Raw genomic sequence first — 24,284 nt, 5'->3', positions numbered from 1 at the left:
AAATCAGGCTGAATAACAAATACAAACATATATCATTTATTAAACTATTAGTTTATGAATTAAAGTATGATCCAGGCTCAAAATATAAATGCTTTAAATTCTTTGTTGATTTTCCTCAAGTTTAATCTGAGATCATGTGAATAAGTAAGTACAGTACTGTATGTGTGTTGGGTAGCTGGGAGGAGGGTGAGATAGGCAAGAGGTGGAGCTTAATGTAGAAAGTCTTTGGGCTTGTTCATTTTGTAGAATTTCTACTCTGATCCTTCTTGCACTGAACGTTCTTCCACTTAATCCTCTCTCACTGTTACAATGGCTTATCCACCCAGTCAAGGTAGGTTTAAAATCCTATGTATTTATGTCTGTGCTTTTCTTATTAGTTTTATAGAAACTTAACCCTCATGTATCTTGTAGGCTTTATTATATTTATATATTTTTTTTCCAATTTCAAAACTTTTTTCGAAACAAATTATTTTATTACAAATAGAGCAATTCTAAAATGTCTTAGATTTTAAGTATACGAAGTAAAGATTAAGATTATTTCATGATTTTAAGATTATAGATGAATATTTAATCTAAATGTGCCTAATATCTTTAGAGATAATATAAATCTTTTCAGCAAGACGTCACAATTTATGCCAAGCAAAAAAAATAAATAATAATAATTGTACGTAGCATCAGGTAAATACAATGAGGTCCATAAATATTCGGACAAGTCATTAGCTACATTAACTACTACCCTCTTTTTAAAAATAACCCTGTTAGCTTGTCCAATAGGTTTTAAGTTTGTGAAAATGGAGAGAGTTTTTTTAAAAATGGTTGTAATTCCTAATTAATTAATGTATTGCTTTTTTGGTCAAGCCCCTTAAATTAACAACTTTTTTAACAACGTTTTAAATTCTTACAAAACTGACAACTGCTCTGACTGTATAATTGCCATTTAAATTTATAATTTAGTATTTATAATTTTTTTATAATTGCCGTTACACTACCGTTTAAAAGTTTTAGATCACTTGCAAATTTCTTTGTTTTTGTTTAATGATTTATTTCCTACATTTTACAACAATACTGGGGATTTCAAAACTATAAAATAACACATATGGAATTAGGTAATTATGTAACAACAAGTAAAACAACAGTTAGTTGTTATTTTAAGACACAGAGGTCAGCCTTTCTGTAATAGTTCTTGCAAGAACAGTATTGTCAAGTGCATTTGCAAAATCTGTCAAGCACCATAATGAAACTGGCTCTCATGAAATTCATCCCAGGAGGAAGTTCATTTAGAGTTATCAGCCTGAAAAATTACCAATTAACAGCACCTCAGATTAGAGGCGTTATAAAGTCTTTACATAGCATAAGTAGCAGAAACATCTCAATATCAACTGTTCAAAGGAGATTAATCATGGAGTTAGAAAGTGATCTAAAACTTTTAAACAGTAGTGTATATGCAGTAAAAAAAAGCTCAGGTAAAATAGGAAATAATTTGTTAAAGGTGTAAATAGAGTTCAAATATTTAAGCAGAACAGTAATCTATAGTAACACGCTACACAGGGGTCAAACTATAGTTTCTAACACAGATTTTTGTGTTGATATATTTCAAAAGAGTGCTACTGAGTTGATAGATTTTTGTGTTTTGATGATATACAGTATTAACCAGACTCAACAGGTAACCCATTCCTATTTGGGTAATATCAAAGGAATATAGTAGGGATTCATTTGCAGTCAGCACTGAAAACCTCAGGTCTGGTTCTGAGCAAGTCGAAACTTGGTCACAGAGGGAAGCTGTCAGGTGGCTTTAAGGTTTTTTGAACAGACATGAAAAGGTTAATCCAGAACAAACCATGGCTTCTGTGTATGCTTATATTAACAGTCAAAGTTATGAACAATATTAGCAGAAATCCCAAAACTTTCAAACAATTTCGAGCACTACCAAGAACAATTATGAAAAAACATCAGGCAAAACATCATGATGTCACATCTTCAGTCAATATAACATTTATTTTAAAGATGGGGCAAACACTGATGCAATGTGCACGAACATATATCTGTTATAAATGGATTAAAAAGAAAGCAGCTTTGTAACGAATAACAGGGTTTCCACAGAGACCTTCTCCCAGCATGCATGTCGCCATCCTGATAAGCTATCTGAGCCGCGATCAGGAAGAAGCATCTGCAAAACGAGGCTGCATTATCTAATTTGCGATCATAAAGCAGATCTGTGAGACGAAGCTGCAGGAAACCTCACAAGGCATAAGACCAGATGCTTTGAAGTTAACCCCAAAACAAACGGTGTAAATTGGCGCTTCTGTAAACAAAGCAGACAGTTTTACAGCTTCATCCCGAGCTGGGGGGAGAACCTATCACACCTGGACACTCTCATGACCTCTGGAAGACATGCCTTTCAATGAACAAAGGCATACGGCATGGACACTATTTTAAACATCTTTACAGTGTGCCAGTGGGGCAAAACCTATTCACATATATTTACTCAGTGTCTTTCATTCATGTGTATATGTTTGATTATTCTGCATAACTTTAAAGGGGTCATCCAGACACATTTTTTATTAAATGTTAATATGATCTTTAGGGTCCTAATGAAAAGTTTGTAATATATTTAATTAAAAATTCTCAATGGTTGTGTAAAAAAAACACTACTTTTAACTGGTAAAAACTAGCTCTGTTCTCAGCAACCTGTTTCAGTACATGCTGCTTTAAATGCTTATGATCTCTGCTGAGCCAGCCCCCCAGTTCTGTGGGGCGTGTCTTCACAACACACATGGGGAAGAGCCACGGGAGTGTAGTCCAGTGCGGGCAATGCTTTGGACTGCATTACCTACAAAGCATTGCCCACAACGCAGTGCGGGCAACGCTTTGTGGGTAATGCAGTCCAAACTGAAAAACGCTGGAATATAGAGCCTGAGCCTGTTTTCTTAAGTAGTTTTTGGTTTGATTTAAGTACGGAACCTACGCCGAAGTTTGTAATATCGCCTGACAATGCAGAAATTAAAAGAATGGACATGCATCGACTCGATTTGTCTTTCTCATCACTGCATGGGCTGAATTAACAGGCTGTAACGCTGCTGCGAGCAACAACAACAAAAGCGGAGAAGCTTACTGAGAGAGATACGAATGCGATGTGTTTACTGATGTGTTTACATGACTTCTTAATCTTTGACAGACATCGTTATAAACCATCTAACGTTACAAAGATAAGCATAATATAGTTTTCCGACTACGTACACAGTTTGCAACTAGACAATCACCTTAATGTATTGTTTATTATAAACGGGCAATTAGGGATTATATAGAGACGGATGTACAAGTTAACTTACACTCCGCATTCATCGTGATTATTAAAAAGACAATCTGCAAAGATTAATAGAAAAAGGAATTACACTCACCAAGCCTGGTGAAGATGAAGCAGGAACACAAAGTTAGTACAGATCCATTTTTTAGGAGCAGCTTCGTAGCAAAACCTGCTTTATATTGACCCGCGTTTATAAAGCAGTCTGGTGAAAAATTATTAGCGCAAACATGAACGCATTTAGGTAGATCGGCGGGGACGTTAGCTTCAAAAACAAAATTCAGCCACTGCTCCCTCAGTGGCTCAGATGTCGGTAGTAAATGACGACTGCTGTGTTCGCTATTACACCCAACAACTGTACAACACACTCGCTTAGGCGCCATTTTGATCCAGCGGCGAAAAACAAACAGCTTCTTCTTACTCGGGGCGGGTCTTTGCTAAAACACCAGTGTCAATCAACTATAGTAGGATCGGCCTCTTTTGGTGTGGCGTCACATTGCAAGGCATTTGCAATTGGCCTGATTTCAGAAGGGGCAGGTTATTGTAATAAATGAAAAGAAAATCACTGGGCGGCTCTTTATCATCGTAGAGTGGTGGTGTACACACTCTCCTAACACACAGTTCAGTCCAAACAGCTTAAAAAAGTGCATGTAGGACTGTATGACCCTTTTAAAGGTGTAATCAGAATTTACAAACCCTTTTTATTAGATAAAGGAAGGAGTGAGTGGGTAAAATATGTAATGTTTGATGTCGATCTAAAACTGGCTTTATTCCTAGAAGTTTCAAGTTTTAAGTTTTATTGTCATATACAGATAACAATAAAGCATCATTACCGTAATGAAATTCTTAGAGCCGTGTTCCCCAACTTTACATAAACATATAAATATAAAAAAAATATAAGAAGAGGAGGAAAAAAATCATTATTTCAAAGGTATAGGTATGTGCAAGTAAGCTAAAGATAATTTAGTATTTACATATAACAGTGCAAGATGCAATTAGGTATTTTGAATATATATTTAAAGTGGCATTGTTTAAAGTGACATTGTTAAGAGTCCAATAGTTGTGGTGAGTGTATATTAATGTGTGCAGAATGTCAGCAGTTCAGAAGCCTGATGGCTTGTGGATAGAAACTGTCTCTGTATCTGCTGGTGCGGGTCTTGATGCTCCTGTACCGTCTGCCCGATGGCAGGAGCGTGCAAAATCTGTGGCTGGGGTGGCTGGGGTCAGAGAGAATCCGCTGCGTCCTCCTCCTACAGCGCTGTCTGTAGAGGTCCTGCATGGCTGGCAATTCAGTCCTGGTGATGCGCTGTGGTGATCTCACCACCCTCTGCAGAGCTTTGCGATTCAAATCATTACAGCTGCCAAACCAGGTGGTGATACAGCCAGACAAAATACTCTCAATGGTGCATCGATAGAAGATCCAGGCGCCGCAGGAAGAAGAGCCGCTGTCTTGCCGCTTTAGTGATCACACCAATGTGGTGTGACCAACTCAGATCCTCAATGATATTGATGCCCAGGAATCTGAAGCAGCTGACTCTCTCCACCTCTGCTCCCTCGATGTGGATGGGGGTGTAGCTTCCTCCCTGCAGTCTCCTGTAGTCCACAATGAGCTCCTTAGTCTTGCTGACATCGAGCAGCAGGTTGTTTGTCGCGGCACCATGATGTCAGGGCTCTCACCTCTGCCCTGTATGCCGACTTATCTCCATCAGAAATGCAGCTGATGATGGTGGTGTCGTCTGCAAATTTGATGATGGTGTTGGAGCTATATGTTGCTGTACAGTCGTGAGTAAACAGGGTGTACAGTAGGAGGCTGAGCACACATAGCTGAGGAACACCGGTGCTGAGTGTTCGTAAGGATGAGGTGATGTTGCCGATCCGAACCACCTGAGGTCTGTCTGTCAGAAAGTCTAGGATCCAGCTGCACAGGGAGGAACTGATGCTCAGGTTGCGGAGTTTCATGACCAGTCTGGGTGGTATGATGGTGATGAAAGCGGAGCTATAATCAATGAACAGCATCCGCACGTATGTGTTCCTCTGGTCAAGGTGGGAGAGGGCAATGTGAAGTGCAATTGCTATTGCATCATTAGTAGATCTATAAGGCCTGTAGGCAAACTAGAGCGGATCGAGTGAAGCAGGGAGTAAGGTTGTGATGTAAGCTTTGACTATGCGCTCAAAGCACTTCATGGTAATGGAGGTGAGTGCTACTGGGCGATAGTCATTTAGGCAGCTCACATTCATTTTCTTAGGGACAGGGATAATGATGGTCCTCTTAAAATGACAGCAGACTGGTGCAGGGAAAGGTTAAAAATGTCTGTGAAGACATCCGCTAGCTCGCAGGCGCATGCTTTGAAGACACGACCTGGGATATTGTCTGGTCCAGGAGCTTTCTATGTGTTTACTTTCCTGAAGTATTTACACACGTCTGCCTAAGATATCTGTAGAGGGCAGCTGTCCTCTTCCAGTGAAAGCTCCTGAGATAGGTGGTTATCAAAGCGTGCATAGAAGGTGTTCAGCTCATCAGGTAGAGAAGCAGTTACCTCCCCTACTCTGCAGCTCTTCCCCTTGTGGTCTTGATGGTCTTCAGTCCACTCCACATGTTCCTGATGTTAGAGTTGCTATAGCAGGATTCCACCTTTTCTCTGTACTGTACCTTGGCAGTTTTTATTGCTTTTCTGAGTGCATACCGGGATGATTTGTACTCACTTGGGTCTCCGGATTTAAAAGCTGCAGTCCGCGCTCTGAGCGCTGCACGGACCTCTTCGTTAACCCATGGCTTCTGGTTGGGGTAAATCCGTACATTGACCCGCGGTACAACGTCATTGATGCATTTGTGAATGAAGTCCGTTACGTACTCAGCGTAGTTGTTGATGTAGTTGTCAGCCGCAGGGCGCTGTCTGATTGGTCGGTCCAGCGCTGAACCAACCGCGTCATAGGCTGCTCGTGTTTCAGCTTCTGCCTATAAGCTGGCAGCAGCAGGACAGAGGAGTGATCTGATTTGCTGAAGGCTGGTCGGAGGGGGGGGGGGGGGGGGCTTTGTAAGCATGTGCGTACGGCATGTAAACATGGTCCAAGATGTTCTCACCGCGCGTTAGAAAGTTTACGTGCTGGAAAAACTTTGGCAGAACTTTCTTCATGTTGCCTTTATTAAAATCGCCAGCCACAATAAAAGCAGCCTCCGGGTGTAACGTTCCCTGCCGATTGATAACATCAAACAGTTCATCCAGTGCGAGCGTGATGTCGGCATGGGGGGGAATATAAACAGCGGTACAGAATATCGCTGAAAACTCCCTGGGCAGATAAAAAGCTGCATCTGATCATGAGATGTTTAAGATCAGGAGAGCACCCCGATGAAACTTCCTGTACATCAGTACACCACAATTTGTTGGTCATTACACACACGCCACCTCTCCTGCATTTACCCGAGTCTACTGTTCTATTCCGGCGGTGAATAGAGAGTTCCTCAGGGACAATGGCCGAGTCGGGGACGGAAGGGTCCAGCCATGTCTCTGTAAATACAAAGACATTGCAGTTCTAAATGTCCCTATGAAAGGTTATCCTGGCTCTTAGTTCATCCAGCTTGTTTTCCAAAGACTGGACGTTCGTTAAAAGAATGCTAGGAAGCGGGGCACTGTGTTGTCTGTTCCTCAGCCTGACCAGGATCCCGGCTCTTTCCCCCTTTTCCGGCGTTTCTTCTGCCCTATAGCCAAAGTAAGTCACCTCCGTTCACGAAAAAGTTGGTCTGTGAAGGTCCAGATTGCAAATTTTGTCGAATGTCCAGGAGAGTTTGTCTGTCATAGGAGATAAGAACATTACAGGTTGCAAAAAACAAAAAACAAAAAATAACACGGCAAACATAAGAAAAACGCAAAGTTAAGGAAGACACTGAGCAACGGCAGCTATTCTCACTGGCGCCATCTTGTATTCTAGAGCGCAGCCATCGGTAAACAGGCAACCAATTCATAGTTAAGTATTATTTCCGCTCATACGGAAGTGGTTGTGAATGGGAACCGAGTTTGAAAATGGTGGCAGGACAATTCCTTCCCGATCTTACACAAACTGATACCTACTTGTGGGGAATGTTAAACTGTAAAGATCCGCCAAGAAATGTACTATGAATTATAACTGTGCATTACTGTGCTAAATCAACACGCTAATAGTGTATATGTTAGTTCGTTTAAAGAGAAATAACCCACATTTTGGCACATACTGTACATTCACTAATAGAAATCTCAGGGATGGATACAATTTGTTCTCAAGGTGTTTTACATGGGCATCAGAAAAAACATTTTGACATTACTTTTCGGCTGCACTTACCTGTATATTTTAGGATGAGTCAAGAATTAGGATTGAGAATTAAATTATGTACTTTCCACACTCAAATAGTCTTTTCATTGACAAAAACAGAATGACAATGTTTTTTAAATTGCCTCTGTTGATGTGGATTATGACATATATCCAGTTAATGAGTTTATATGCCTATCCATCTATTTATCCAGGAAAAATGAAAGCCAAGGGTGACTATTGTATTTATTCACATTTGTAGGTCCTCAGTCTGTGGTAGGACCTCTAGTCAACATTCACACATTACGGGCAATTTGGAAATGGCAATTAGCCTAAACTGTATAGCTTTGGACTGTGGGAGGAAACCAGAGAACCTGAAGGAAACCCACCAATCATGGAAAGAACATGAAAACTTCACTCCCACAGACCTCATGCAGGAATCAAACTCAGGACCTGGAGGTGCAAGACGACAGTGCTAACCACTAGGTCACTATGCCACCTAAATATACCTATGTAGCAACTGATTGGGACACCAATAGATTTGGTGGTGGTATAGTGTTACAGTATATACTGATAAGTTTACAACTAGTCAGTATTTACTTTTGTGATAAGACTCAGTTTTTGCAACTGAGCAAAAAAGATTGTGTCATACCTACACCATTTCTACTTAACATTACATAATTGCTATTGGGCAGTTCATCCCCAAAATGTGTTTTTGATATTCTAAAGGTGATGGATGGTTCTTCAGAAGTAACCACAAAGGAGCCTTAATCGTGGAAACACTTATACCAACGGTTTTACACATTTTCATGTTAACCCACTTTGAAAATCAAAATAAGGCTTCAAAGAATCATAATACTGTAATAAAGAAACAAATTAGATGCTTTGCCTTTGTCTTTGTTTCTAGTTCTTAAAATTTTGCATTGCCCCTTTAGCGTCAATGATGACTTGCAGTCTGTAGTAATCGATGTGGATGAGATACTTTATTTTCTCTGGTTGTAAAGCTGTCCACTTTTCTTGGCAAAAAGCTTCCATGTTTCATACATTTTTGTGTTGTTTTCCCTGTTTTTTTTTTTTGTGTTGTTGTCTCTTTAGTAATTTCAGTTAACCTTTTGAGTTACAAAGGGCTCACATTATTCAGTAGAAATAACTGGCTTTATCCGAGCACTATCCTTAAAAAAATATTTGTGGATGATTTGTGTTATTTTCTTAAAAAAAATGCAAATATGTCACAAATTATGCCAGAGTATGTAAACCAATAAGCACAACTGTATGTTTGGATTAATTTCCAACCACATATGTGACACAATGTTTGTTTATCATTCTAATTGAAAACTTCCACTTGGTTTCCTACAGTTATGTATTCACCAGTAATGCAGTCCCCCCCAATGCAGCCCCCTGTAATGCAGCCCCCCATGATGCAGCCCTCCATGATGCCCCCCATGGTGCAGCCTCCAATGATGCAGCCCTCCGTAATGCAGCCCACCATCGCATACGGACAACAGCAACCACTTTTATATGGAATGCAGACCCCACCAAATATTCCTGGATATGAGGGAATTGGCGGTAGGTACATAAATAATAAAACACTGAAATAGAAGGAAAAATAAATAATATTAAATTGACATACATAATATATTTTAAAAGGTGGGTTTCTTCCTCCTCCGCCTATCCAACCAATGCCAACTCCTGAATCACAGCCAGCACAAGACTGGAAGTAAGATTCCTTCATTTATGGATGATCTTATTTACTGTATAATGTAAAAATATGTATCTTTTTTAATGTTCTTGTTGGCCATTGATGGGCCATAATGTTTCCTACAATAAGCCTAAATAACACTCCTAGTTCCTCTTTAGATGAATGGTGTCAGGCATGGCAAAAAGCTGTGTATACCATGTAACTTTGGGACTTACTAGCTGAGCCACCATTTCATCTCTAGTGTCTGCCATATTCATCAGCTGACAGCTGCATGCAAGCTGGCTATTACAGTCTCTCTCCAGGTGGCTGTGGCCCGAGTAAGGTTTGATGTGACTTAAAACATCTAATACAGGTTTTTGCACATCAACAGACAATAATAGCTAGTAGCTTTGTGCTATGATGCTTGCTTTGTTTTTGTCTTCCAAGTGCAGGCCATCTTAAACAAAGCATCCCGACTTGGCCAAAATATAGCACTCGGTCTGAGCTTAAACTTCTACACAGGCTTTCTATGACCCTGTACCGTGTCATGGTATACCCTCAGTATCATGAGGGTCTATTAATAGAGAATGCTAGCACTACATCATGCCAGTGTGTGGCATATAACTGATATCAGCATCAGTTGCAGATGACCGCCACCTCATTAATGATCTTCCTAAGCTTACTGCAGCTATGGGCCTTTTGAGTTATAAGTCTGCATTTGGACTAAAACAAAACACATACTGAAATGTGTCCTTGTCACAGTGAAAAAATAGATCAGCAGAAAGCCAGAATACATCAACCATCTAAAAGCAAGGGTGGTCCATGTGGTCCTGAAGTCCCTGAGAGAGCCAGTCACTCCACTTGGACAGAATGTATAACAAGTAAAGTACACAAATAACCTCATAACCATACCCCCATCAATGATTTGTTCCATTTCAAGAGATTCAGCAACTAGGCCACAGATTTCTGATTGTGGCCATGATGTGGCCAGTAAGACCATGGTTCAAACCACGGCTTCAGAACATACTTGTGAAAGCAAAGGATCATTGTATCACACAGAAACTGTACTAAGAAAAACACTACACTGGAAATTTCCATATGCAAATGGTATTCACTACTCAGCAGCTGGGTCTGTTACATTGCCTGAATCCTTTAATTCTGACTTTCCTTTTTGGACTGTGTAACAATGTCCATTTACTATAACAGTGTAAGGGGCAGTCATTGTAGTGAACCAAAGTAATATGGATGCCATCGCTTCAGAGATCCATAAACTTTTTATATGTTTTTAAAAAGGGAAGGTACATCTACCAACCGCAATCTAAAAAAAATCTTGGGTTGGGTTGTTTCTTTAGAATAAGACCGAACATGCCATGGGCAAAGTACTCCTTAAAATTTTCCCATGAAATTAATGTAAGATGATTAAGGCAAAAATAAGGTTTGCAATATTGTAGGGCAAAATGACAATAATTTAACAATGATTTAAACATTCAAGTGTGCATTTTTAAAGGTGTCAATTATTTACAAATATTCTCAAATGAAAGAGATTCTGACCTGTTGTCTATCTATTTCTTTATTCCAGTATTCCTGCTCTTAGCAAGGAAGCGGCCCAAAAGGTTTTCCATGAGTATGTAGAAAGCAAGTGCTGTTATTCATCTACTCCAGCTAGAGATGGCGTCATTACGAATGTCGAAGCGTTCAACACCTACCGAGTAACTGCAATCACTCTGTTTTTTCTCATTATATACAGTAATATATATATATATATATATATATATATATATATATATATATATATATATATATATATATATATATATAATACAAAATAATACAACATGACATGTATACAACAAGACTTTCCTAGGATGGAAGTTATTGCTCACTTCCTAATGCACAGGTTGCTACAGTATGTTGGTCCAGTGGTAAGCACAATTGCCTGTTGAATGAATCCCTGTGGATTGATATGGTGTATAATAGCACCTTAGAATAGTTGAAGAATATAACGGCTACATGGCAATACTCTTTTAAAAACACTCTTATCGACTATCCCTTGCTATTTCCCATGGTTACCGACTTGTCGTTATCTAAAGGACTTCTAGTACTTAAAGAATTTAGATGACCATTGGAGGAAATCTAATACACAGTGTTGAGGGACGTTACTTTTTAAAGTAATTAATTACATCACAAAACTACTGTCTTTAAAAAGTAATCAGTTACATTACAGTATTACTTTCTAATAAAAGTAACTAGTTAGAGTACTTTTCCATTGCATAAAATAAAAAATTCTTTGTGATTCCTCATGCATGTTGTTTAAGTCAAGACCTTTATAATTATTCTAGCATTATCACTCAGCGAAGACTGGCCCATAATCTGTTAACTCCTATTACCTTTATCTCACCTTTGCGGTTTCACGCGGTGGCTGTAAGTATGGTTCATCATGATTCACCGCGAGTTTTGGTGCTGTGATTATGTTTCCATGTTTCCGCACGTCAGTCCTCGCATTGTCAAACCGCATAGGTGAGATAGGGTATAACAGCAGGAATAACAGGAGGGGCCGGGTTATCGGGGGCGGGGCTTGTAGGACGACTTTCACACTCACACACACATACACACACACTGACAGATTGGGAATTACTGCTGTCTGGCTCACGGATTACATAAACTGTCTGAATATACACTGTAATATACTTACATTTTTGAAAAAATAACTAAATAACAGTACTTAAATGGCAGATCTAACGTGTTAGATTACTTGTAATATCAAAAAAAGTAATTCAAGTACTCTAACGTTTAACATTATGTATTTTACGTAAGTTTATAACATTGGTAATACATATATTTAGCTTATTAGGACTGTTTAAATGTGGTCCTTGGTACAAACCTGCAAATTGTTTCTTCTATATTAGATTAACCATTTCCTACTTATAAGACATTGACAAAGGTGTGGTCAAAAGGATGAGTTTTAGTCCCATTATTTCTAATGCATTGGTTTACATTTCCCTTTACAGTATCGTATGGAGACCTTTACAGAATCCAGACAAACTAAGTGGGACACGAAGCCTTATGATGGTAACAACACTATTAGACAGGTCTTTACAGTCATGTTTATGCTTCTATTATTTTTTCCTAATCCTGCAAACATGTACAGGTGAACCATCAAAAAGCCAAACACTGGTTGTGCCAAATCCATGGGAAATCCCAGTTAAAGTGCCTGCCATGTTTACTAACCATACCCAGGAAGTCGCAGTGCCGAATACCTCGTCAGTCAAGGTATATAAGAACTAATGACTATATGGTACTAATTAGCGAACCTGTTGTTTTTGTTTGAATATTTGTTGACCATATTACTTTTTATGATTTTATTTAAACTTTTTTGAGTTTAAACCCAATCTATTTTTTTAAATTCCAAATACATTTTCATTTAATTTCTGGCTGAAAATAATAGTTTACATTGATAGTTTACTACAACTAAAACTATAATTACAAGATGGTTTAATAAATAGTGACATTGTTTCTCATTTCACATATTTTGAAAATTTCTAATTTTCCCAGCAATGTGAGACATGTACGGCCTCAGGAAAATGTGTGTGCCCCCAGTGTAATGGAGCCAAGTATGTGAGTGATTTCAACTTTTATGGATTCTATTAAAAGTGAGACAGATGTTAGGGGATCTATTTAAAAGGCATGATCCCTGAAATTGCACTTTATATTCTATACCTTGTAAAATATGTTACACCAAGTTCTGGTCCACTAAATTGATGATACATTGCATTTCATGTATGCTGATTCTACAAACTGGATTTCAAAAAAGTTGGGACACTATACAAATCGTGAATAAAAACTGAATGCAATGATGTGGAGGTGCCACTTCTAATATTTTATTCAGAATAGAACATAAATCACGGAACAAAAGTTTAAACTGAGAAAATGTATCATTTTAAGAGAAAAATATGTTGATTCAAAATTTCATGGTGTCAACAAATCCCCAAAAAGAAACGAGGAGCTGGAAGACCAATTAACACTAATTAGGTCAATTAGCAACATGATTGGGTATAAAAAGAGCTTCTCAGAGTGGCAGTGTCTCTCAGAAGCCAAGATGGGTAGAGGATCACCAATTCCCACAATGTTGCGCAGTAAGATAGTGGAGCAATATCAGAAAGGTGTTACCCAGCGAAAAATTGCAAAGACTTTGCAGTTATCATCATCAACTGTGCATAACATTATCCGAAGATTCAGAGAATCTGGAACAATCTCTGTGCGTAAGGGTCAAGGGCTTAAAACCATACTGGATGCCCATGATCTCCGGGCCCTTAAACGACACTGCATCATAAACAGGAATGCTACTGTAAAGGAAATCACAGAATGGGCTCAGAAATACTTCCAGAAACCATTGTCAGTGAACACAATCCATCGTGCCATCCGCCGTTGCCAGCTGAAACTCTACAGGGCAAAGAAGAAGCCATTTCTAAGCAATATCCACAAGCTCAGGCGTTTTCACTGGGCCAGGGATCATTTAAAATGGAGTGTGGCAAAATGGAGGACTGTTCTGTGGTCAGACGAGTCACGATTCGAAGTTCTTTTTGGAAATTTGGGACGCCATGTCATCTGGACCAAAGAGGACAAGGACAACCCAAGTTGTTATCAACGCTCATTTCAGAAGCCTGCATCTCTGATGGTATGGGGTTGCATGAGTGCGTGTGGCATGGGCAGCTTGCATGTCTGGAAAGGCACCATCAATGCAGAAAAATATATTCAGGTTCTAGAACAACATATGCTCCCATCCAGACGTCATCTCTTTCAGGGAAGACCCTGCATTTTTCAACAAGATAATGCCAGACCACATTCTGCATCAATCACAACATCATGGCTGCGTAGGAGAAGGATCCGGGTACTGAAATGGCCAGTCTGCAGTCCAGATCTTTCACCTATAGAGAACATTTGGCGCATCATAAAGAGGAAGGTGCGACAAAGAAGGCCCAAGACGATTGAACAGTTAGAGGCCTGTATTAGACAACAATGGGAGAGCATTCCTATTTCTAAACTTGAGAAACTGTTCCCTCGGTCCCCAGACGTCTGTTAAATGTTGTAAGAAGAAGGGGAGATGCCACACAGTAGTAAAAAATGGCCTTGTCCCAACTTTTTTGGGATTTGTTGACACCATGAAATTTTTAATCAACATATTTTTTCCTTTAAAATGATATATGTTCTCAGTTTAAACTTTTGTTCCATGGTTTATGTTCTATTCTAAATAAAATATTAGAAGTTGGCATCTCCACATCATTGCATTCAGTGTTTATTTACGATTTGTATAGTGTCCCAACATTTTTGGAATCCGGTTTGTAATTTGGACGAAAGTTTGATTTTTAACAACACCAACCATCACTGCAAACCATGCAATAGAATTCATAAGAGGAAAGAAACTGCGGTCTCTGTACCTGCTCATTTACATGATATTAGCTAATCAAGACAGAAGATCTCTGAGAAACACCTGAAAAAGCTTAATGCTTGATTGTCTCAACTCCCTGACAATTTTAGGGGAGGGTTGCAAGGTTTGTCAAACTTCCCATATCCAACTCACATTCCCATAATAAAACATTAAATAAGTATTTTTAGGAAATAAGCAAGTTAACATTGCCAAACAGACTTCCAAAAAATAAAAATACAGTACGAGGTGGTATCAAAAAGTTAACACTAGTTTTGTAACACGCCAACAGGTGGCAGCACAAGGCTGCTTGCACAGTCACAGGAAGCACCGACCTTCATAAGTCAGTGTGCCAAAAGATATTGTCCGATGTACATAGAGAGCTGTGCAACTGGTGTTATTTTGACCTTGTGCGTTACCGTGTCTGCGATTTCATCATGTACAGCAAGTTCTGTGTAAATCTTCCACAGAGAGACGTTTGACATAATTTGGTAAGTTTACGGCAATGCTGCAATGAGGCGTTCTAAGTGTTTTGAGTGGCATGTACTCTTCACTTGAAGTTGACGAGAGATTAGGAAGACTAACAATCTCAACCCGCGAATATGTTAAACCTTTCGGCAACATGATGATCATTGGGGAACAACTGCCATTGCTGCCATTGTCGGTGTGCCATACGGAACAGTAGAGGCAATTCAATTCAATTTTTATGTTATAATGCTTTAAACAATGGTCATTGTCACAAAGCAGCTTTACAAAATGAAAAAAGAAAATTATGGAAATGTGTATGAAATGCAAGAAAATATGCATAATGCAAGATTTGAACATGCACCATGTTGCTGCCAAGTTCGTTCTCTGTTCTCTGTTTGTTCATACTCTGTCAGCGTGCCGTGGATGACTCGTCCTTCAGGTCGAGGATCATTACTGGTTACGAAACTTGGGTGCATGAGATGAACCAACCATCTTTACAGTGTAAGACCCTATTGGCTACACGACTGAAAAAGGCGAGGCAGGTCCGCAGCTCGACCAAGTGCATGCTCATCACCTTTTTTGACATTTGAGGCATTGTGCATCTAGAATTCATCCTCAGAGGCCAGACCATCAATAACAAATTCTACAGCCAGATTTTAAGGTGTTTAAGGGAGGATGTACGATCAAAGTGATTGAATCTGTGGCGTACAAATCTTTTTGATACCCCCTCGTACTTCTAGCATATTTCTGTACAAATAAAGAAAATATGTTTTATTGAGGTGTTTATTGCACATGTTTTCATCTTTCTTAAATAAAATTTCTTTATATCAGGTCTCTCTGTAATATAACAAACGAAGAAATTGAGTAAATCAGATAAGATCAATCCTTACATAACTTGATTGCTTAATCGATTTAAAAATTTTTTACAATTACTTTACAAAGGATAATTTTCCTTTTCCAGCTACCCTCTTTCTTAGTGTTTTCTTGTGTTACTAAGGGCATAGTGGTAGTGGAAACCTTTTTAAAAATCTAGGATGGTACGTACAGACCATACCCACCCCCAGATACTGTACAGATGGCTAAAACTTTAATATACTTTATATGCAATAAACATATAGCCTTGTGGAGGGATTAGAGTTAATTTTCAAAGAGACCTTGCTGTTAGAAATGTTTTCACTGGTACCTATGTAAAGCATTATAACATACTCTACTACAATTCTCATTGCAGATAACATGCACTTTGTGTAAAGGCTCTGAGCATCGTCCTGAACAGCAAACCTGTATAAAGTGCAGTGGACGTGGCAAATCATCGTAAGTTTTCAAAATTTAGCTGTGTAACTGACCCTTTTACTTACAGTGGACTCATATTCCAAAACACTCGTAAATCAAAGCAAGCCAAAAAAAATTCTGACAGATGTGTTTCCATTTATGCGCGCAGGTGCTGTGTGTGTGTGTGTGTGTGTATGTGTGTGAAGCTAAAGTAAGAGGAGAGGAGAAATCAGCCCCTCCCTGGCACGAATGGGGTGTTGTGGCAGGTGTTGAACGCCGTGGGCGGAAGGAGCAGGCATAGAGGCAGAGGGGTGGTGTAACCAAAAGGAGTCTTTTAATTATGGTTAAACACAAAGTATAAATGAAGACACAAAGGAACAAACAAACTCAAACAATACTTAAGTTTGGGCTAACAAGAGCTAACAGGGGCTCTTTGGCAAGACACAGACAGGGGAACAAACACACGCCCTGTGGCGAGACACAGGCAGGGGGAGACACAAAACACGCCCTGTGGCGAGACACAGGCAGGGGGAGACACAAAACACGCCCTGTGGCGAGACACAGGCAGGGGGAGACACGTAACACGCCCTGTGGCGAGACACAGGCAGGGGGAGACACGTAACACGCCCTGTGGCGAGACACAGGCAGGGGGAGACACGTAACACGCCCTGTGGCGAGACACAGGCAGGGGGAGACACGTAACACGCCCTGTGGCGAGACACAGGCAGGGGGAGACACGTAACACGCCCTGTGGCGAGACACAGGCAAAGGGAGACACGTAACACGCCCTGTGGCGAGACACCGGCAGGGGGACAAACACATAACAGGACACAAACGAGGCGTGGAGCTGAAACTGGGCACTAGAGAAACGGGAGACACTAGAGAGAAACGGGAGACACCAGAGAGAAACGGGAGACACCAGAGAGAAACGGGAGACACCAGAGAGAAACATTAGAGAGAAGGGAAACACGTAGAGACTAGAGACGAGAGACCAAGAGAGGGACGGGACGAGGGCTAAAGACATGGCAATCAGCTAGGCATGGCTTTTAGCTAAACATGGCTAAGCAGTGCTTAACCATGGCAGTTAGCTACACATACACCTAGCTAAGCATGTCTTTAGCCCCAACATGCACTAAGCTACACTTACCTAATAGCTTAACACACACTAGGGGATGGGGGCACAGAAACATAGACAAAGGATACCCAGTGGCTAGGCGAGGCAGCCCTCCAAGACTAAGCGAGGCGGCACTCACAAGCTAGTCGTTACTCCAAAGCCAGGAGGGACAGCACTCTAAAGCTAGGCGCACTGGGACACTAGGGGGAGAGGAAACACAGGACAGCTAGAGACACAGAGGGGCTATGGCTAGAAGCATGCTAGTTACTGTAACTCCACATAGATCTTAGCTAAACATGCTCCTAGCCAAACACACACCTACCTACTTACCTGCTCCAGCTAAACACAAGAACACAGGAGGACAGGACTGAATCATCTCCACTAACACAGGCACACAAGATACACAGAAACATTGCCAATAAGAGAGCCCAAGTCAACACAACTAAAATCAAAGTACAAACTAAACAAATAACAAAACAGAACAGAACAAAATGCCCACACAAATGACAGTGGTTACCAAAAATGCTCGACCCAGTTTCCCAGTCTAAACAGCTATTTATAGATTGATTGATGGCTACCTCGGTTCAGGTGTGCACCCGCATCACCTGACCGAGGTGCCTGCTGGGAAACTGAGTCGGCCAACAAAAACTACAAAATAAAAACAGTGGCCTCTAGTGGCGGACCCTTACAGTACCCCCCCCCCCCCCCCCCCCCGCTTAAACCGCTTCTCCGGAGCGCTATTGGTGATCCCGGGGCACTTCCCTGGTGTCCCGTGTCCTTTCACCCGACCCCGACGGGCTAGTTCCCATAGGCCGGGCGGGGGGGGGCAGCACTGTATTGCTCTGAGAAGTAGAGCCCCTGAAGACAGTGCTGAGTTGTCCCCCAATCCGGGCGGCCGATGCAGTACTGGCTTTTCCTCCGCCGTGCAGCGGTGGGTGCCCGACATCGAAGTCGGGTGGTGGACGCTGTGCTGGGGTGTCGCTCCAAAGGCGGCGAGCCTTGAATAAGGGCTACTGGACGAAGGTGAGGGTAAAAGGTGGGGGCCTCCACATGAGGCTTGCTGGTGTTGCTGGGACCTCCACGAGGGGCTCGGCGGCTGCTGCTGCTGCTGGGACCTCCTCGAGGCGCTCGGCGGCGGGTGCTGCAGCTGGGCCCTCCACGTGAGGCTCCGAAGGGTGCTGCAGCTGTGGCCCTCCACGTGAGGCTCCGAAGGGTGCTGCAGCTGTGGCCCTCCACGTGAGGCTCCGAAGGGTGCTGCAGCTGTGGCCTCCACGTGAGGCTCGAAGGGTGCTGCAGCTGTGGCCTCCACGTGAGGATGCCGTTTTAAAGTCCCAGCCCCCTCTGCTATGCCTTGGTGGGTCGAGCATTCTGTAACGAATGGGGTGTTGTGGCAGGTGTTGAACGCCGTGGGCGGAAGGAGCAGGCATAGACCCTTACACTCCCCTCCTCATCTTACACAGTAAACCTTTCTCCTTCCTTATTTGAGTTTCACACACACAAACACACACATTAACAGGAAGAAAAATTAGCAAGGAACATCGCTAATGACACTCATACTAAGCACATACTAATGGAATCACTGCTGTAAAGTAAAACAAACAAACAAATGAACCTGCACTTTACCTTTGAAAAGAATCATGACAGAGCAGTGTTTCTTTGTAAAGCAGAGGGTGTGTGTCTGTGTGTGCAGTGTTGCCAACTCGTCAGTAAGGAAAGTAGCTATTGGCTGTCGTAGAAGTCGCTAGATGATTACGTCATCACGTAATTTGCATAATGCACGCTGCACAGTGTGAAAAAGCAGCTTTACATGCTTCTCCAATGTGATCACATACCAGCATAGAACAGTGATAACTAATGCCATGGTGGCTTCAGCTTTTTTTGAAGAGTCATTTTTTTTTATGGCAGTTTGTTTTCTGTGAAACTATTGTAAGGCTTTGCCTTTTGTGTATGTTTCTGAGTTGACATGTGTATTTTTTATATTGCAAAGTTTGGCATAAAAATCAGTTTTGCAATACAGGCAGTATGCCCGTGTATTATCCCCAATAAAAGGCTTCAACCATCCGTTGAATTCAGGATTTGATTCCCACTCCTTTCTGAATTTCTGAGAGTATAGTTTTGACTGAGACATGATGAACTAGCAAGCTATATGTTTATGCTAAAGTCACAGAGAAGCACACACACAGTGGATGAGGTAAGTAATGAGGCTGTTTAAGTCAAATGCAGCAATTTATTCTTGTGCAGCAATTTATTTTAGACAAAGAACATTTTTTAATATGCATCGGAACAGGATATTTTTAATTTACATCCCGCTTACAAGCCAGGGCGGGATCACTTAACGGCGGATCCGCGCATGGGCAATTCATTTGCAGTCGAGACTCGTAGAAGTGAGCATCTCCTGCTGTAACTGCAGCTGGGGGGGGGGGGGGGGGAGACTCCTGCGAGAGGACAGGCCTGTCTGTGAGTGCTTTGGGACGGGGGAGGGGCCGGCGGCGGCAGCTGCTGTGGCAAGTTGAGAAGAGTCAGTACAGACACATCAGAGTCTCCAAAAGTCTCCAGTAACACAAGAAAAAGTCGCCAGATTTGTCGCTAGTCGCTTTTTTAAAAAATTGTCGCTAGAGGGATTTGAAAAGTCGCTAAATATAGGCAACACTCTGTGTGTGTGTGTTAAGCCGAAAGGAGGGGGGGGGGAGGGGTGTGTGTAAAGGCGAGCCTGTGTGTGTTAAAGGGCACGGTGTCAAATTATGCGCACGCACACACATAACGACAGGCTGCTACAGAGAGAGAGAAAATGGATCTTTAACCCCTTTGATGAGTCTTTCATTTGGTTTACACACGCACACACACACGTGTGTTATAAGAAACATTACACACGCGCAGTACACACACACTTACAAAAATGTGTTTAAAATATGTTTTATGAGCACACAGTGTTATAGTAAACAGTGCACGGATGTTGATTATACCAGTGAGAGACGCTTACTAAGACCCAGTAGGGGAGATGATTACCCACAATTCCGCAGCACAAGAGAAAAAGAAAACATTAGCTCAGTTGTGATCACGTAACGCTAGGCATCAAAACAAAAAGCGCATGCGTGCTACACGATACTCGGTAGTCGTAAACCAAGACTTGCTCGTTTTTAAGTCAAAATTTGTTTCAAAATTTTCCTCTTTTTAAAGAAAGCTCTCAAACCGAGGTTCCACTGTACCACTCTGTACAATTAAGCAAACAAATCTAATGCATGCTTTGTACAGATCAGAGCAAACCATTTATTCATGCTTTTATAGATTGTCAATTTTACTCACTGTTTGTATTCATTAAAAAACCATGCTCTACAGAAGCTTCCTACTTTTCTTAGCCTCCATATGGAAACCCACTATGTGAAAATAATAAATATTGTGTGACAATTCAAATGCCACAAGCAAAGGAATATTTATATATGCACCTGCTGCTGTTTTTACCTGATTTTTTTTAGGTGCTCTAAGTGTCTATCCAGCGGAGAAGTTGAATGTGATACCTGCAAAGGGAAAAAAAAGCTAACAATGTATATCAAGCTTACAGTGGAATGGTAATTGATTCGCAGTTTGACACATAAAATGATCTGAAACCTAGTTACTGAAAAAAAAACAGTTGTCATGATGACTTTGTTTTTATTTTTTTTTTTGGTCTCAGGAAAAACAATACTGATGATTTTGTAGTGGAGCAGTCAAGTGGTCTGGATAAAAGTAAACTCAGTGAAGTTAATGGGAAAACAGTCTTCAAAGATACCAATTTGATGGTGAGCGAAAAGTATTACTACTACAACTACTTTAGAATAATAACTAAGTTTTTCTCCTTTATCCTATGCTGATTTCTTTATTCTAGGTATATCCTTTGAGTCGGTTCCCAGAACGTAATTTGGCTGAAGCATCTGAAAGAATAGTCAACGAGCATTACAAAAAATTTTCCCAGACAGGACGCATCATGCAGCAGGTTAACATTCATTTGTCTCTGGCAACATAATGTCATATGCAAAAGTTCTATGCTATTATTTGTTGAAATATAAAAAGAATGGATTAAAATTATGTTAAAATACAGGATGTTTTACCTAACTGTTTTTATGCATGGGGTAATTTAAAATTTTCTGACCTTTCTGTGTTCCAGCAACAACGTATTGAGCTGATTCCCATCAATAAGGTGACATACCAGTGGCAGGGAAAAGACTATGTTTACTTTGTTTATGGCAATGAGCAAAAGGTCAAAGCAATCGACTATCCTGAGACATGTTGCTGCACTATAATTTAAAAACACAGAAACCGTGTAAAAGTCCTAGATAAGTGTCATTCCCCTTCACAATTATCATTAACATTTAATAGAATAGCTAAATAGCTTGGTAAAAAAAAACTCTTAATTAGCATTTATAGCGAATTTAGGAGTGTTGCCATGTTTTGCATAATATGTTTGCTTATTAAGTTTTGCCCTGAAGCTACAAGGGTAAATCTTGCCATTATAATTTAGAAAACATTTAATTAGGGATACAATAAAATGTTATAGAACATTTACAAAAGCAACATTTTGTAAACAGCAAAAAACATTATATAATTCAGCCCATTGATCCCCAGTCTTATCCTTAACTCAAGTATAACTTAAGCATACTTTCTATGCAGGGTTTCCTTTGGGTTCTCTAATGTTCTCACAGCTTTCAAAAACATTCCAGTGAATAGGTTCTAGACTCAGTTACACATCCACTATGACCCCTGACCAGAATACTGTAATGTGGTTACAATCAATTCAAGTTTCAAGATTCAAAGAACTTTATTAATCCTAGAGGGAAACTGCTTCAATGGAGGAATTAATGCTATTGGAACAATTTTATGCAGATTTTGGCCTTATTTATGGATATGATGATGTCTGTTAGTATATTATGTCCGGATATGTTTTCTGTTAGTATATTAACCCTTATGTCCCCTCCAGCACAAACCCCAAATGTAAAATTCAGATGCAAAATATGTTTTGTCTGATTAACTGCTTTTAAACATCTATGCAGAGGTGGAAAGTAGCAAATTACATTTACTCGCATTACTGTAATTGAGTAGTTTTTTTGCGTACTTGTACTTTTTAAAGTAGTTTTTATAATCTGTAATTTTACTTTTACTTAAGTATGTTTTGTTTGAAGTATTGTACTTCGCTACATTTGAAATCATATTCACTACTGAGTAAAAAATAAATTAATAAAAATGAAAAATAATTAAAAAATAATGCAACGGGAAAGGAAAAAAATTTCACCCTGGAAACCACTGCACTGATTGATTGATTGCCATCTGATTGTAAGCGAATTGCCATCAAATTCTTACGAAGCAAACCCCTGGCCATTGTAACGGCCACTAATATGTATGTATGTATGTATGTATGTTGGCCTTTTAAGAGTTGCCGCTCCTCTCCCAGCGTGTGCACTGCGGAGGTGTGTGTGTGAGAAGAAGAGAACGGAGTAGGAGCTCAGGTGTGCTTTTCACCTCCAAAACGCTCTATTCTTTTACTCTTTTCTTTACTTTTACTTTATGTTTTGTGTTATAATTTTGTGACGCTGAAAGAGACCAATAAAGGTTTTGTCCTGAACATTATTCTTGGCTCTAAACTCTTTTTTTCCCCGGCTATCCGCCACAAAGCGTAACATCATACTTAAGCGACCACTTGGACTTCAAGCACAAGAAAGGCAACAGCTTTATTATGCAAAGGTGTTCCTTCAATTAAAAACAACTAGTCTGATATTTATATCCGCTTGTCTTTTTTTGAACTACACTAGAATCCCCCATCCTACCCGCGTTAAAAACAGTAACTTGGTAACTTTTACTCTGAGTAAATTTTTAATGAGCTACTTTTTACTTTTACTTGAGTAGATTTTTATAATGGTAACTGTACTTATACTTCAGTAAAATTTTACTGAAATAACAGTACTTCTACTTGAGTACAAAATTTCATTACTCCTGAATCGTGCATGAGTCTATAGAGCAAATTCTTAGGGTGGGAGGGGCATCATACTTGCACTTCTACATCAAACGTAATGAATCAGATAATCATGGTTATCTGTGAGCTCAAACTCACTCAAAATGACCCACTTGAAATGCTCTTTGAAAGAGTTATAACCATTCACCTGTCAATATGTATGTTTTTAATGGATTCTGGTTTGTTTTTAAGTTGGGTTAGGTAAGTGCCTGCTCAAAACCACCAAAGAAAAGGCAAGGATCAGATCACCATGTTATTATCACCAAGTTCCTAGCCATACTGTATATACTAAACTTCTTTTATATCAATATTCTTGTAGTTTTGTAATGCATGCTTAAGCACTATTTAGTATTTCATTTTGACAGATTTTAAAATAAAAAATCAATTATAAAATTCTGTTGCTAGTCATGCAAGTTGGCAATGAATAACATTTGTTTATCCATACTGGTACAGTATTCTAAACAGTGCAATCAAGTTAGTGTGTCTGGATCACGGCCGGAATCAAGCCGGAAGTCATTCCCAATACGTTAGTGTGTGCGTGTGTGTGTGTGTGTGTAAAAGTCGTCCTACAAGCCCTGCCCTCCTCTGTTATTCCTGCTGTGATACCCCTATCTCACCTATGCGGTTTAACTATGCGGACAGACCGAAAAGTCCAAAGTCACGGTGAATCACCATGAACCGTTCTTACGGCCACCGTGCGAAACAGCATAGGTGAGATAAGGGTATTAGTAGTTAACAGATTATGGGCCAAACTTCGCTGAGTGATGGTAG

At 40.3% G+C, this 24,284-nt stretch overlaps 1 protein-coding gene across 1 annotated transcript; it reads left to right on the top strand.

Annotated features, from left to right (window-relative positions):
* Positions 1 to 302: 302 nt before the first annotated feature.
* On the top strand, positions 303 to 22,424 carry LOC128511005 (protein SSUH2 homolog). Its single transcript, XM_053483605.1, has 12 exons — positions 303 to 331; positions 8,939 to 9,148; positions 9,230 to 9,299; positions 10,840 to 10,969; positions 12,269 to 12,329; positions 12,409 to 12,530; positions 12,813 to 12,875; positions 16,379 to 16,461; positions 21,007 to 21,099; positions 21,204 to 21,309; positions 21,396 to 21,503; positions 21,675 to 22,424. The coding sequence occupies exons 1-12, from the start codon at positions 310 to 312 to the stop codon at positions 21,813 to 21,815; spliced, it is 1,209 nt and encodes a 402-aa protein (XP_053339580.1). The 5' UTR covers positions 303 to 309; the 3' UTR covers positions 21,816 to 22,424.
* The last annotated feature ends 1,860 nt before the right edge of the window (positions 22,425 to 24,284 follow it).

This window comes from Clarias gariepinus, chromosome 23 (genome assembly GCF_024256425.1).
Source record: "Clarias gariepinus isolate MV-2021 ecotype Netherlands chromosome 23, CGAR_prim_01v2, whole genome shotgun sequence".
NCBI classification, from domain to species: domain Eukaryota; kingdom Metazoa; phylum Chordata; class Actinopteri; order Siluriformes; family Clariidae; genus Clarias; species Clarias gariepinus.
This window is presented reverse-complemented; position numbering and strand designations above follow the sequence as displayed.

What these genes read in the sequence shown, in the direction of transcription:
- LOC128511005 (XM_053483605.1), top strand. Translation starts at nt 310, where the DNA reads ATGGCTTATCCACCCAGTCAAG. An exon ending in AGTGTAATGGAGCCAAGTAT is followed by an intron (nt 12,876 to 16,378) that starts GTGAGTGATTTC and finishes TTCTCATTGCAG; the next exon opens with ATAACATGCACTTTGTGTAA. An exon ending in CAGGACGCATCATGCAGCAG is followed by an intron (nt 21,504 to 21,674) that starts GTTAACATTCAT and finishes TCTGTGTTCCAG; the next exon opens with CAACAACGTATTGAGCTGAT.